We start from the raw sequence: 16,276 nt of genomic DNA, 5'->3' as shown, positions 1-16,276 counted from the left end.
AACCTCTTTACTAGGAACAAAAATATTTCTGCTTAGGATCGCCGAGTACAGTAGATCAAATACTATTCACAAATCTTACTAAACTGCAAAAACTCAATGCCTTCATGTTAGGATATTTTCCCATACTTGACACATTGCCTAAAAGTAGTGATCCTGTAAGTTCTTAGAATGCTAACAAAATGCCAAACCAAGACCGTAATTTTATTTTAAAGTCATTTGTTTAAACCACAAAACTTAGCACATTTTATCATTGGATAGATGACATCACTTCCTGCCTTATTACAAGCAAACATCTTTCCTTGCTCTTGTTCTCAAGTTTATTAACTTACTTGTAAGTTATGTTACAAGAATGATGTATCCAAACAAGCTTGTTGAATCTCTGGCGGCCACTGGAACACAGCTGTAGTCCTACATGAAAACTGTGCTCTGTTTCTTGTACAGAAACACGGCGGAAATACCTGTATTTGTGGTAGTCAACTGGTTTCTATACAATGAACACAAAGTTTAGTGACACACAAAGAACATACAGCACTACCATGGTTTACCATAACATTTTAAATACGTGTGAGTACAGATCCTGAAACAGCAAAAACTCCATGCCTTCATACATAGGATACTTTTATTTACATTGCCAAAAAGTAGTGATCCTTTAAGTTCTTAGAAGGAAAGTGATAATAAAATGCCAAACCAAGACCATAATTATTTTATTTTCAAGTCATTTGTTTAAGCCTCAGAACTCTTAACACGTTTTACCACTTCCTTATTTAGTACACATCCTACACTATGTCTCATACATAGGAAACACTAGAATTAAGTGGTAATATTACTTGAAAAATTGTTTAACTTATACCAAGATACATATGGAGCAGGCTTTCATGGAAAATAAAATTTCTCAAACTCATATAGGGTTTGAGAAAAACTGAGACTAAGTTAGCTAGATGTACAACACCACAACCCTTGTAATTACTCTGACGCTACTTACTATAGGTGTTTCTTTTTTTGTGCAACATCTGTTGTTGCAAGTTATTCCCAGTTAAATTCTTGACCAGGTATTCGTTATTTAGATTCATTTATTTAATGCTGCAGAAATAAGTTTCATACAGATGAAAGGTGATGTCATAAAAAGGTCTTTACTGCTCCTCCCACCTTTTTTCTTCTTCCTCTGGCTTAATTCTCATGCCATCATCTTGTGAGCTAGGGATACACATCTCTTTTTAAATTTAGCAAGGTTGTTATAAATTAACAGGCCTTATGTAGCAATCAAGCTTGAGGAACAGTTGGCAGAAGAGGGCTTATTGGGGGAGAAAATGGTGTCTAAGTGCGAACAAAGTCATCTTACAGCAAACAAGTAGATCTGGCACGATATGCTGATGCAGAGAGACTGCTTTCTTGCTTCAGAAAGTAATATATTTTTGGAAGGAGACAAGTAAGTTGTTATATTTTACAAGTGCTCTAATGTGTGGTAATTTATCTGACATCACTTCATGCACCAAGTCTTTGGTACAGTCACATCTCCATATGCTTTTTAAAGACACAACTGTGGGGAAGCCTTAAGGAAAAAATCCCACTCTCCTTACCCTCTTGTTCTCTTATTTCTTTGTATTTTATTTTGGTACCTACCTCTTCCTTCTTCTTCATTAATACAGCAAATACTTTGGTTTGATTGTCCGTATCCTGGGAGAGGCGATAATGGCCAAGCAAGATTGCATCAGTTCTGGAAAGTTAAAGGGATGGTGTCAAGCATGTACTGTTAAGGATACTAGTTTTTATCTACGTTACAAAAACACCTAAGCATTAAGACTGACAATAGTTGTAAGATCTATTTTTTCTTCCTTTACTGATTTTTGGACCAGGGAATATTTCTGTGTTTTGTAAAGCATCAGGCCTGTTATTGGTGATGAATTATAATGTTGTTTGTTTTTTAGTATTTCTCTTAGGTAGGTCAGAGTGGACCAGCTAGTCAGTTTTTTACCCAATTTCTAGTTATTTTCACTTTCAAATTCTTATGCAATTGCTCAAAACTGCATTTTTTTTGGAAATGCAAACACGTTTCCACAATAATTTAACAAGTTCCTGGGAACATTTCAAGGAGGAAACATCCTCCTTGACTCAGAGAAACTAATATATTTCCTTGATTCCTTCAACTCCTTCCTAAACATTCACTTCTGTTCAGACAGCCTTTCACTGTTTGCCCTCTTTTCCTACTTCCTTGCCTTTCTTGGGGAAGAAGAAGAAGAAAAAAAAATCCTGAAATTACATGACCAACAGTGCATGTCTCTTACATCTATTCACTCTGAGTTTGTCCAGATATTGTCCAAGGTCTTGATCTTACAATCAGATGTCTGATTCCAGAATCAGGGTCTTAAATTATAAGGTCCCTTGAAGCATGGACTCAGTCTTGTATTTCCCTGTAAAGAACTATGAATATCTGTGGCACAATAGAAACAATAAATGATGTTTCTTTTGATCTTTTTACTAATCCTAAATTTAGAGGCCAACGTGAGTGAAAACATGGTTAAGCACTAGAATAAATTGGTTAAGCACTGGAATAAATTGCCTAGGAAGGTTGTGGAATCTCCATCATTGGGGATTTTTAAGATCAGGTTGGACAAACACCTGTCAGGGATGGTCTACGAAGTCCTGCCTTGAACGCAGGGGACTGGACTAGATGATCTTTCAAAGTTCCTTCCAGTTCTATGATTCTACGAAAAGCGTCCTTTTTCTGCAGGGTAAAAAACGGAGTGATGCAGACAAATGTGCAGTTTCAACATACCTTGCATTTTTAGTCCGTAAACGAGGAACAATAGATGGAGGATCCTCAGGAGTTGTTAGCATCATTACTTGACCGTCTGGGAAGAATCTCATGTATCTGCAAAAATACAATTATACAATAAAAACCTGGAAAAAGTAGTAGACATTCTATGTTTTCCCATGGGAGCCCTTCACAGAAAGGTGTAGCATTACAGGTGTTAATTCCAAGCATTTAAAAACAGATTTTCACATGTTTTCAAAAACAAAGAAACAGCTCATCAGAAACCAGAAGACCTGGTTTGGGAGACCACATGACCAAACTATGCAGACTTTTGCAAGAGCACAGAAGTTAAGAACTTTTGTTCAGAGGAGGAATACAGGAAAGGAGCTACTGACCAGAAGTCAAGATGAACCTTATATAAACTTTGGGAACCTTCTTCCTACCCAGTATTCACTGAGATAAATGTAATTAGCTCTTAACTCTCATTAATCTGAAGAAGTCTGTTTGATAGTGCTTCTCTACCGTAAGTATCAGATTTGAGATGCTAAGATCAGATACCAAATCTAGAAAGACAGGTTGATACTTTCCAGATCATATGAATGATCATGAGATTGACAGGTATCCTGTAGCTCATTTTAGACTCAGGAGGGGACAGCAGAGTAGAACAATTAGTTATATGAATAATGGAATGGAAAGGCTAAGAAAGGAAGTGAAAGAGTTCAAAGGCACATTTTAAAAACCAGCCTTTAAATCTACTTGCTTGGTTATGAGTAAATTTAAAGGCAATTTTTATTTAATCTCATTTTTTCTTTCTGAGCACTACTTTGATGGACACAAAGGAAGGAATGATTTGGGAAGAGGGAGAAATCTGTGGCATCTTTAAAGCTCCAGTTTTATTGACAAGAGCAAAAGGTGCAACTGAGGAGGAAAATTAGTTTCTAAACCTACCTCTATTGACCATATCTAACTGTATTCCTTATGGCCTTGATCCTGGAAATACTTACACCCTAGTAACTTTACACACTAATTAGTTCCCCTGAGCTCAACTGAACTATTAAGTGTTTGCAGTATTGAGATCTGTATTTGAATGAACAGTACTTGGAGAGAGGGGGGAAATACTTCCCTCACTCAGTTTACTAGAGTTCTACCTGTAATATTCCACTTGGTGCCATGCCCTATAGAAACCATCAAGAGACTGCTCTCCTTGACGTATGTATGTTGTCTTGCTGATATACACACCTACAGAAAAGAAGCAAATAAGAAAATAAGTACCTAAAAATGTAAGCATCTTTTAAAAGTGCATAAACATACAAGATTAAAAATTATGGCTGTATAGGTTTTCAGCTACATTTTTATTACCTAAAGAGGAGGAAGAAGTTTCTTTTAAAGATGACTGCATATTCAAAACCAAACTGAATTCAGATAAGGCCTAATATTTGTGGCACTATATAATTAGACAGAAATAAAAGATTATGCAACTTTTTTCTGGCAAAATCATACGTAACAATGAAGACATCTGTTTCCAAAAAATACTCCTTACCATCAAATCGAACACGGGGCCTTTCCAGAAACATTTCTCTCCAGGAGGTATAAGGAACAAGTTTATTACAGCTTCTGCCCCAAACCCTCAAACAGGCTTGATGCCAGATTTCAGGATCCCTAGTGAAGATATAAAAGCAAAAGCCACAGCTTTACAGTACCTTGCTGAACTCCAATATCAAGGCACAAAAGACAAGTGGGGAACTTTTAACAACATAGTGGTAGATGGGATCTGGATAGAGTTAAAGGCACTTTTCTTAGACTGCTCAATTACTAAATTATTAAGCCACACAGAACTTGGAATCACTGAGGAGCTAGAAAGCCATTTTCTCATCACGAAGTACAACATATGACGCAGTGACAATACAGCACAGAACTTTCTCTCTGTGGCAACCTGGCATTGCTCTGTGATGTCTATATGGTGAACAAAGTCACGCGATTATTATTTTAGGACTCCTCAACTCCATTTCACAATACGTCCTCTCTTTTGTGACAAAAGCTACTCCTTGTTTGTAAACATCATTCAAATATTACCGAAACATATTAGCTTATATTAGACTAATAGCGTCTATCTATCCAGACATTTACACCACAATCATTGGTGTATTTGAGCACCTGATTAGTATTATCAGGAGCTTAACATGGGACTACTCATTAATAAGGAGAGCAGAATTTAGCCCAATATATAGATTTAACAGCCTAAAAGCAAAAACATATTCTTAACACAGGCAGTTTTCCTCTATGGATTCACTATCAGTCTTTATATACCAATGCTAATACCACCAACCTCTTATGTAGTGCTTTTTTATCAGCAGCTCTCAAAGCACTTCACAAAGGAAGTCAATATCATTATTCCCATTTTACAGATGGGGAAAGTGAGGCACAGGGAAGCAAAAAGACTGGGTCACGGTCACCAACAGGCCAATGGCAGAGGCAGGAATAGAACCTAGGGATCCTAGTCCCAGTACAGCACTCATCCACTAGGCAGCATTTTTACACACAAAATTGTATTTTTTGGCAATTTTAACTGTTTATACAGCAATATACAATCTCTGCTCACGTTGCTAAGATAAATTTAAACTGTATTCTCAAGAAAAATGACAATTTTGATTAAGATAAGTGCCATCAGGAATTTTTAAATTTCCACACGACTTTTTCTACCTAAATAAATGTCTACACCTATAATCTTATACTTGTAACCAGTTTAAAGACTAAGTTTAAGAAAAGCTCCTTGTTCTCCACCCAAAAGAACAGAATGTGAATATCTCATTCTATGGATAAAGTTTCAATTATACCTGGCACAAATGTAAAATCCTCTACAGACCAGAGATAGCTGCTCTAATGACCTTAGGTCCAGATCACTGGAAACCACCCATCGAAAAATGTACATTAGCACTTCCATAGGCAGCACTGTGAACAAAAAATAATCAAGTGATCACATGGTAACATGACAATAATCAAAGAAATTATTTCCCTGATCCTATTTTTGATAGCTACCAAAATCCTGTTCTTCACAGGAAATTAGAGAACAAGTTTGACTGGAAATAGTCAACCAAAAATCTTACATAAAAATACATGATACACTATAAAAAAACTTCACATAATATACAAATGTAAAGACATAACATGGTAACAAAATATTTTTTAGATGTGGTCTTAAAGACTACACATCTACATCTCTTTTCAGAGCACAACAGGTATATCATTGATTTTATGACAATTATTTCTCCAGCGGCTTTAATATATAGAGTTCTTTGTGCACATCACACATGTAAAGTAACATTTTATTTCTTAAACAATGTTTTATATCTTGCGTGGAAGCCAAGCTGTGATGTACTCTGACTTCAAAAGCTAAGCAGGTTCAGGCAATTCAGCACTTGGATGGGACACCACTAGGAACATGTATAACCTGCAGGAAGTAGTGCTGGTGAATCAATACTGTATCACTCCTCCCTCTGTCAGTACTGAGCCAATAGGACCCAGGTGTCAGATGGCATGGTACTGGTGAGGACCCTTTCCAATGACGTAAAAAATAAATACATCAAGATCCTGACCAAAGTTACCGACAAGTGAGATAATAGGAAAATTCTCGTAAGAGTAAAGGTAGAGTAAGAAAATCCTGGGGTTTTAGCCAGAATGCCATCTACTTGCATTCCACCTCCCTAAATTTTCTCTGCCTTTTTAGCTGGATATGATCTTCTTTACTATTTAACTGTTACTGTTTAGAGTGTTGCTGTATGCTATTAAGCAGTTGCTGCTTTCTACTGCCAAGGTTGAGTGATTCTTAAATAATCTTTACACCTATTTCACAAAAGGCAAATGTGAGATTTATTCAGTCTAAACTGCTCTGAGATACTTTAATAAAAATAGCTAGAGAAGTGTACAATTCACCAGTGACAGATGCTGTAGTTAAGGCTACAAAACTGTTTCCACTGAATTATAACTGTTTTTATATGTTAATTGCTTTTTTGGAAAAAAATTCTCTTTTGAATTAAAGTTTTTTGATATTTGGTCTCAGCCCTGGAAAAAAAATTTCTGGAAAATCTGGGCAAACAGCATTTAGCCATTTGAGTAGTGAGATGGATAGGGAGGAAAAAAACACATTTTTATAACACCAGATTATTTGTTCATCTGATACAAACATTTGAACTTTGGAAGTTAAAATTCAGCATGGAATTATTCCTAGCTGAGGAGTCATGCCTTTGCTCCATTTTGAAAACTTTTCTTTAATTTAGTAGCAGATACTTTCAAAATACCACTTGAAGCATATGCAATTAAAAAAAACAGATATGCTAACAACTATACCTATACCATTAATAGCTGTACACACATACATGCATAGCAATACAGTACATAAACAGGCTCCAGTCCGTCTTTGGCAACTTAAGTGCTTAAAGGTGCATTAGCTATAACTCCTTAGAATGTAATATGCTGCTTACACAGCTAAGATCTTAAAGAAGCTTAAAAATCTTGAGCCTTTGACAAACTGGTGCCTATGAACTTGAACAACACCAATGGTTATCATTTGATAGTCATCAGTCAGCCAAAGCATGTGAAACTGGATACTTATATTCTTTTCTAGTTTAGCAAGATCTAGGAAATCTAATGCAAAAACTTAAGATCACACAAGTCAATTAAAAAAGATTGGAAATGTACATATCTTCTAACAGCTATGTTAATGCAGCCTTGTTGTAAATACGTAGTAATTTTTTTATTCCTGTTTTCTTTAACATGTTGCTGATTATGTTAAATGTATGCTTTATGTAGACTATGCAACATGGTCAAGTGAACATGGTACCTTAACTTTTGACTTTCCAGATTTCTCTTTATTCAGAATTGTACAGCCATAACAGTGCATTAATGCTGGTTTTGCATTTTGTTATAGAATTCTTGCTGCTTGCCCCATCACAATGAACATCTTCACCTACTGTAGAAAGCTATTATTTCAAATGATGGGTCTACTGTCGAGAAAATGTATAATATTAAACTAAAGTTTTTTTAGACTTCTGGTGAGGAATGCTGTCCAGATCATAAATATCTTATTTGCTAAAAAAAAAAGTCACCTATATTCTTGATGGGAAATAAAAATCTAGCATTTACGTTAAATAGTAGAAGTCTGATCTTCCCCTGCTGTCTTGCACCAAGAACTAATCATCACTCCAAAAAACAAATACAAATATATCTGTATGGTACTGCCATCCTTGATTAATCTAGTATTCTCTCATTCTCTGGGTCTCACTCACATTCTAATTTATTTCTGTATGCCAGACACCAGTTATGGAAAAAATAATAGAAATACAGCTAACACGCTCTTCGCTGGCATTTCAATGTTCTAAAAGTAAGGAAGTAGTGTTAGTTCAGGGCAGCGTCTTATGTGTTTACAGCATCTTGCAAACGGAGATCCTGAACTAAAGATTTTAGTTACTTTCAACTCTACTACAAGCAGAGCAGCGCAGCGCAGCGCAGCAGAATAGTAAAATGCAGGAATAGCATGGAGACTGAGGAAGAAATACCAACAGGAGAGGAGGGCTTGAGGCTTTCCCCCACTCAGGCAGTGATCTCATGATAATATGGTATACAAAGTGCAAGCTTCCAAATTCATTTGACAAAAAAAAAAAAAAAAAAAATCAAGAAAAATGGTCTTTCTAAACAGTCTGAGTTAACCACAGAAGACAACAGAAATAGTGCCAAAGTTCTGCTGAAGTTCCATAAATTTACTCTATTTTGCTTCCTTAGGAGAAAAGAAGTGAGGCTAAGATTTTCAAAAGCTGACGAGTGATTTTGGGGAGCCAGAATAAGATACTTCATAGGGATCTGATTTTATGAAAGTGTTGAGCACCTACCCACTGAAAATCAGACCCCTCCTTAGGTGTCAAGCTGGGTGCCCCAAAACAGAGGCACCCAAAAACCACTGGCCATTTTAAAATAGCATGGCCAAAGTTTTTTAATGTGTGTGTGAATGGATTCATTTATAATAACAATTGTGAAAATGGTTGCTTTCACTGAAAGGAATCTGATACTCTCCATCAGCAAATAAAAATATCTACTTCCCATAAAACAAATCACTTTCATTCACATAATTGTAGCCGACTCATGTGTAACAGAAAATGTGAAACTGTTCATTTTTCTAAACACAAATTCACTGTTAAGGAAAGGTATATGGCAGCTTTTAAAAAAATATGCCAGAGGCACAATAATAAATGTTAAGAAAGCAATATTTAGGATCCACTCCTGCAAAAACTAATACATGTACTCACTTTTATGCACTGGGTCCCAATGAAGTCAATAGGACTACTCACAGTATGTAGGACTGAACACCTGCTTATGTCTTTTCAGGATTGCAGCTTAAGGCAGTCCTTCCATATTATATTCAAAAATAAATCAACATGTCAGCCTATTCCCTCTCCCAATCCCAACATATGGAACATAACTGTTAGAGCTAAGGAAGACAAGTAGCATGTGAACATTCTTCCTAGGGAACAAGCTAAGTGAATTTCAAAGTGAAGTTCTGATCCTGCAAGCCTGCATGAGTCTGCCTGCATGGAGTAGCCTACAGGAACAGACCAGAATATGTATGAAGAAAGAGCTGTTAAAACAGTTGATGAGACTTCTTCCCATACATCTGGTTATAATAATAAACAAATAGATACCTTGAGTCATTCACAAGAAAGTTCTTAAAATGTATATCTTAGAATAAAAAGAGAAGACATTTTATTAAAGATGAGCTCAAAAATTTACCTCTAAGAATTCCTTCCTTACAAAGTTATGACATAATTAATCTCACACCTGAGATATGAGTCTGACTGACATCAAGATCAGGCTGACAAAGTTTGACTGAGGATTCCTGAAGAGCGAGCTGCTGCTGAAAGTAGGACAAAAGATCAGCCATCTTGCCATCATCATCACCATCCTCAATGCTAAAGTAAAGAAAAATAAAACAAAACCTGAGACTGGAACAAAACATGCCAACATCTAGTACTCACACTAACCTTTTCTTCACATTTAATATGGTTTCTGATTTGTACTTTGTAATTACTGTGTTTCTTAAGATCAAAGTATGCTACTAGATGACTAGTAGCATACTTTGGACTAGATGACCTCCTGAGGTCCCTTCCAACCCTGATATTCTATGATTCTATGATTCTATAGTCATTAAGATTTCTTATCACATGATGATAATCTAATTTGCCAAGAAAAAAAATTAGAGGCCTAATCAGATTTATTTAGGTTTTGTTAAAACAAGGATGTCTTTTTAAGAGAGAGTATATTAATAGAAATATTTCTGTAGTTATTTTTCTTTTAATCCCAAACCAAGCAGTTTCGCTGTTCGGATTTTTTACATTCACCTTCAGTACTTGCAACACAATCATTGAAGAACTGTACTAGTCTATAAACAGCAAAATATTAAAGCAATTAATTTATTTTTGTCATCTAAGATGAACAGCACATAAGAAATAAAACAGCAGCATTAACAGTGAAAAGTAAATTATATTTTTATAGAGCTCATTATAGTGATTATTGTAAGTATTTTCTTTTTTGGGGGGGGTGGGGAAGAGTCACTTTTTACTTTTTAAAACTGATCGTGTCCCTTTGTGGCTTTCCTCATCAACATATTGATCTTTTAGAAGAAGTGGTTTGGACAAATCCTGTTATTTGGCATTATTTGGGAAATTAGTTTTATGAAGTAGTGAAAAAGATGGCAACAAAGACACTATGGCCAAGATCCAGAAAGGGACTTTGGCATTATGACACTGAGAATCATGGCACCTAACTTTTAGGTGCCTAGAAAATCACAGGACTAACACTGATCCACAAAGCCTGAGTGAGGCACCTGGGCTTCTATAGAAGCAATAGGGAGAAGCAAGTACCTTAAGCTTGAAAGCCTGTCTTTTTCACCAATGAAAATGGTCTAATAAAAGATATTATCTCACCCACTTTGTCTCTCTAACAGACTAGAATGTCATTCTAACTCTCTCTGGCCCAATTAATATTATTCAATTAATGTGGAATAACTTCAATGATTGAGGGGGGTGAGGGAGGGGCATCAGAATACTCCACAGCCCAGTGATTAGGCAACTCACCTGAGAGGTAGCAGATTGCTGCTCCAATCCCTTCTCACCCTCAGGAGGAGGGGGTACTTGAACTAGGAATCTCCCACATCCTGGATGAGTGCCTAATCACTGGGCTAAAAGTTACAATGGAGGTCCTCCTACATGCTCCCCGCAACCTGAGGGGTCCAATCCAGTAGGCACCCTCTGAGCATGCTCACTAGATCAGGCCCCGCATGCCACTCAGGTGGCTGAACAACTATTTCCTCAGTTTGTAAATCAGAGTGCATGCTCAGAGACAAAAACTTAGGCACTGAGTGAGTTCAGGTGTCTACAGGGTACCATGGGAGTTCTATGGATTGTAGTGGTGCCTAAAAACAAGACTTAGGAACCTAAGTACCTTCATGGATTACTCCCTATGCTGAAGGGCTAATGAACATCATTTAATATGCTATAAAATGACATTACTGCAACATAAAGATTAAATCTGAGTTCTCTACAACAGGTGCAACCATTCTACACAGGTGTGTAAATAGCCACTCAAACCACATGACTCTACCTAACCTTACTCATGAAGCGCTGCATATATTATTTTTGATTGCCCTTAAGACTAACAAGCTCTCTGTGAGAACACACAGTTTGTGCAGAACTTCCAGAAGCTTACTTATATTTCTCTTTTGCATGTTTAGTTTAATTGGGTTTAATAAGAGAAGTGATGGAATTAAAAAAAACTCCAACTCCAGCTGAAAGAGCTAGAAAAGGATCTTTCAAATACTGTAAAGAGAAGACAGAACTCTGTTTTGGCCTTCTAGGCCTAAGATGGTATGGAGAAAGGGAGTGCTAATTGATAAAACAGTGTTCATTACTTACCTTGTATTACTGGTAAGAGATGACAACTATTACAGAACATTGTTAGAGTAGCTTGTTATACTTTTTCGCTGATGTGACATAGAGAACTTTTTAGTTTAGAAGCACTAATAGTGCTAACAAACATTTCTAGAAAGGCATACACTCTACAGATGTTACTTTAAAAAACAAATAAGGGGGCAGGATAAGAAAGTTGGCTCCAGCTGTGGTATCACTTGGAGTTGGGGAAGGGCAATAAGGAAAAAAAACCAAACATTTGAAAGACCACATGGAAGTTCATGTACTTATCAATACACTGAACTGACTAAAAGAGAGTGTCTCAAAGGGGAGGGAAAATACTAGGAATATAAAAGAACTTTATAAAACTCTACTCTATAATCTAGTATTTTTCTTACCTCACTGATGTGATGTTAATGGGGGTTCACTTAAATACCCAGATAGTCCTATACTTGGCTATTACCCTATGAGGAAAATAAGTCTAACCGCTATATATGTACAAGCCTACAAGTGCAGAATCTTTTGATACTACAGTGTAACTTTCAAGAATCAATGTCAGCTCTTACTAGCCTAAAAATGATCCTGCCTGCATAGCTTATAGATCTGAATCTCAGGGTAAAAAGTAATATGGTGGCTTCTGTATTTTTAAATCACCCACTAACTATTTTCTGCTAAATTATTTTAATCCCTCAATTTAAATTTGAACTGGCTCCAAACAAATTAAGAACTGCATCTCATTGTATTGTTTGGTATAAAATGTCTTCCCAGGCTCTATATAACTTTCCATAATGCATGCTACTAATTAAATTGAAGTTAAACAAAAAGATGCTTCTCAAACATAAGATGACTATATTACAAACAGATAGGTGGCACCTTAATGAATGTCTTTGGATTAAAAACAAAATGTGTAAATTTGTGCATTCCTGTGCTGCTCAGTGGTAAACTTGTCATACTTACTAGCTCTTTCCAACACCATCACCTTCCGGAGACCACGTATAGGTGATCTTAAACTCTATATCAGGTACAAGTTGCATGGCTAGACGATAAAACTTGATGGCTGAAAACAGAGGTAATATTTACAACTTGGAACACATTTAATGCCTACTCTAGCGATTGAGCTTCTCCCGAGAAATGACTTTAGCTGTAACTGTACTGTAACTAAGGCCAGGAAGGCTCTGTATCATTACACTTTTAAAAAAATTGTTGTTTTCTAAATGGCAAAGCTGCTCATCAGGGTGCCAGATTGGACACTAATCCCATCCCTCCCAGTTGTTTCTTTACTATCAAATTTAACCTAAAACAATTAGAATAAAAATGGTAATCTTAGCAGGGAAGATAGGACCTATTTGACACACTTATCAGGGCTTGAAAATCCACTTGCCCCTTTTGTGGAGGAAGCTTTCCCAGACACATACCATCAGCTTCTACATAATTAATTTTAATTCAATATCTTCTATGGGCGTGCCAGTTAAGGCTTGATAGGTAAGGGTGTTTTATACACTTAAATTTGATAAAGGCCTGATTTTTTCCCAAAGGTGTTGGGCACCTAACAACTCTCTTCCAAGGTCCATAAAGTTTCTGTCTTTATAGTTGCAAAGAACTTTGCCAAATATGAACTGTGTGAAAGGATGACAGCAGTGCATTGGAAGTGTGCAGACAGATGACTCCAGTATCAGATGCTTTCAGATCAGTCTTTCAGATGCTCATAACTTTACCAAACTACAGGAGAGTGAAAACGGCTGCTATTCAGAACCCTGTAGGTATCAGTGACACGGACAAGGATCAGGTCAATTTCACTTTGTAGCTCAGTGGCAAAGCAGCAGCAGTGAAGGCAGGCGCTGGAGCTAGTCACTGGAAAGGATATCTCTTTTAAAAGTGCAGAGGCAGAAAGAAAGCTGAAAGAAATATAGAGGAGCAGAGACCATCCCAAAATCTTTGCAAGCAGCCATAAGGCTCTGCAGTGAGATGGGGAACAGAGAATTCTCCATCTGTTTCTAGCATCCAGAGAGGATACTTCTAATTTCAGATATTTTCTAACCAAAGGCTCATAACCAAATTGAGCATCCCTGAATACGAGTTGGAAAAAGCACCCTAGTAGGAATATTAGAATCTGCATCTCTTCTATTAGTGGGGCATAGGGAGAGAGAGAGAAAGCAGGTTTATTTTTCAAGTGGGTATTGCCCTTAGGGAGTAAGGACCAACTCTAAAGGGACTTAGGTGTTGCAAGCCAGCATGGTAGCAGGGAGACCCCTAAATTAGCCAACAAGAGATGCCAATGAGAGAGGCGGGTCCTAAGCCCCACCCTGCTCCTCTCACAGAGATAGGTACCTAAGCCCAGGCAGCAGGGAGGTGCCTATCTCTGCTTGTGATCCACACCTGGGAACCCCTCTCTTGGAATCAGATGGCTTATTTCTTGTGAGAACAAGTTAGGTGTCTGCCTCACTCCACACAAAATGGCTGAAGGAGGAGGTGCTGCTGCACACCTTATAACTTTTAGCCCAGTGGTTACAGCACTCCTCAGGAATGTTGGAGACCAGTTCAATTCCCCACTCTACTTGAGGGGGAGAGAGGATTTGAAAAGGAGTCCCCTACCTCTCAGAAGAGTGCTCAAAGCAATGAGATATGGGATATTCTGATGCTGAGCTTCTTCAATCGCCCCCGTTGAAGTTGTTCCATTTTAAATAAATAAACGTCACTGGAGCAGGGGGACTGGAACATGGGTTTCCCACCTCCCTGGTGGGTGCTCTAGCACCAGGCTATAAAGTTATTCTCTCTCTTTCACACCCCACTCCCCTGATTTTGAATGGGACTCAATTGCATAGGTGGCCTCTGAGCATACCTAGCAGATCAGGCCTCATGGCTAAAACAGGTGCTCCTCTGCCTATCTTCTCCCGCTTTGTCACACTGGGGCTCAGGTGTGAGGTAAGTGTCTAGACACCTAGTCTGAGGCAGCAGTGTGCATGCCCAGAGTCAGAAACTTAGGTGTCTAGGGAACTTTTAAAGTTAACATTTAGGTGCCTGCAAGGGTTCAGTGGATCACAGTGGCTCCTAAATCTGAGGTTTAGGTGCCTAAGTACCTATGTGGAGCTGGGCCCAAGGCTTCTGTATTTTGTATTTCTCTTTACCTAGAGGTTTAGTCCTTTAGCTACTGGGTGTCTGAGAAAATTTCCATGCCCTGGGTAAAAATGGACAGACGGAAAGAGAGAGCAGGGAGACTGGGTCTGGGTGGGGTGAAGGGAGAAATAAGGGAATGGAGAGGCAGAAGGAAAAATGTTAACAGACATTGAAGACAAAGCTCTCTTCCTGCGTTAGTGTCTGCTTACAGTGTGAGAGATGGAATGCACCAAGCCAAAAGTGACTGACCAGTTAAGTTTAGCACATGTATATTCCACTTGTTTCTATTTTAACATTTCTTGAGTAAAGGACCAGGATTTATATAGCTCCACTTCTCTCTGGGGCTTGAGAAGGTGAAAGCCAGAGAAGGAAAGCCTGGCATGTAGGAGAAGGGAAGGAAAACATTGCTACTAAAACAACCCAGGAGGATATCCCAAAGATCAGAACTTCTCTGAAGTCGATGAAGAGATTGCAAGAACATGCTTTAGAGCAGACCTAGTCTTGATTACCCTGTGCACTATATCCATAGAGGGACTGTGTGGCAATGCTGAGCATTGCAAATCTAACTTTTAGGTGCCCTGCTGCCCAGTGTGATCCTTACCCTAGGTGTAACACCAACAGACTTTGGTTGCTGGCGGGCAGGCTCGAACCTGGGACCTCTGGAGCTAAATGCATGAGCCTCTTCTGCATGAGCTAAAAGCCACATGGCCCTTAAGTTAAGACTGTAGCAGACTCATTAATCTCTCTCTAAATGGTCTCGGTTCCACTAGATGGGCCAGAGCACCACACCCAGGAGGTGTGTGGGTTACCCAGGCTCCCTATACAATACATGGCGAGAATTAGGTACATAAGGGATTCACAAAAGGCAGCAAGCTGAGCTGACAACCCGTAAGATAGCCAGTAGTTAGACGCCTAACTCTGGGCCAGAGGGAGGTGCCTATTTCTGCTGCAGATTCACAGCTGTGACCCCTCTTCTGGACGTAGATGCCTAAGCCAGGTCAATCTTCTTTCATCAAAAATGAGAGCGAGGGAGACCCTTTACTTTATTATAGCTAGGCTTGACAGGATTCAATTTAGATATATGTTGGTAAATGTTATTTTCAGCTGACATACTGAAATCGATAGAAAAAATATCCATTGGTAACAGCTGGCATGAGTGCAGCCTTCCCTGCACCTTGCACCTCCGTATCACCACCCCACTCTTTCCCTCATTAGCTGGGAGCGTGGGGACCAACCCCATTCAGGAGCTAACAGCAAAGTGGCCTCTCCAAGGGGCTTGTCCTCTTCCTCCTCACAGTCCTGGCTGGGGATCTCTGCTCTGCCTCACCATGCCTGCAGCCTTCCCTGCACCTTGTGCCTCCAGACATCAGGTGTCACTGGTTCTAAGGCCGCACTGTCATGGCCCCATTCCCTCATTCACCAACTGAATGTATGTGGGGGCAGCCCCCAGACTGGAGCT

General features: G+C 38.4%; 1 protein-coding gene across 4 annotated transcripts in view; it reads right to left on the bottom strand.

Moving 5' to 3' along the window:
* FBXO9 (F-box protein 9) overlaps positions 1-16,276 on the bottom strand; it is a 40,891-nt gene that overhangs the window by 2,661 nt on the left and 21,954 nt on the right. For all 4 annotated transcript variants that reach the window (XM_043542368.1, XM_007055059.4, XM_027817422.3 and 1 more), the window contains 8 exons: positions 12,661-12,760; positions 9,578-9,708; positions 5,587-5,701; positions 4,293-4,411; positions 3,901-3,991; positions 2,774-2,869; positions 1,621-1,714; positions 330-484 (listed from right to left, as the gene is read on the bottom strand). In XM_043542368.1, coding sequence (XP_043398303.1) covers positions 330-484; positions 1,621-1,714; positions 2,774-2,869; positions 3,901-3,991; positions 4,293-4,411; positions 5,587-5,701; positions 9,578-9,708; positions 12,661-12,760 — 901 coding nt within the window. The remainder of the gene's footprint in view (positions 1-329; positions 485-1,620; positions 1,715-2,773; positions 2,870-3,900; positions 3,992-4,292; positions 4,412-5,586; positions 5,702-9,577; positions 9,709-12,660; positions 12,761-16,276) is intronic.

This window comes from Chelonia mydas, chromosome 3, assembly GCF_015237465.2.
Source record: "Chelonia mydas isolate rCheMyd1 chromosome 3, rCheMyd1.pri.v2, whole genome shotgun sequence".
Lineage (NCBI taxonomy): Eukaryota > Metazoa > Chordata > Testudines > Cheloniidae > Chelonia > Chelonia mydas.
The sequence above is the reverse complement of the archived record's forward strand: the minus strand, read 5'-3'. Positions and strand labels throughout refer to the sequence as shown.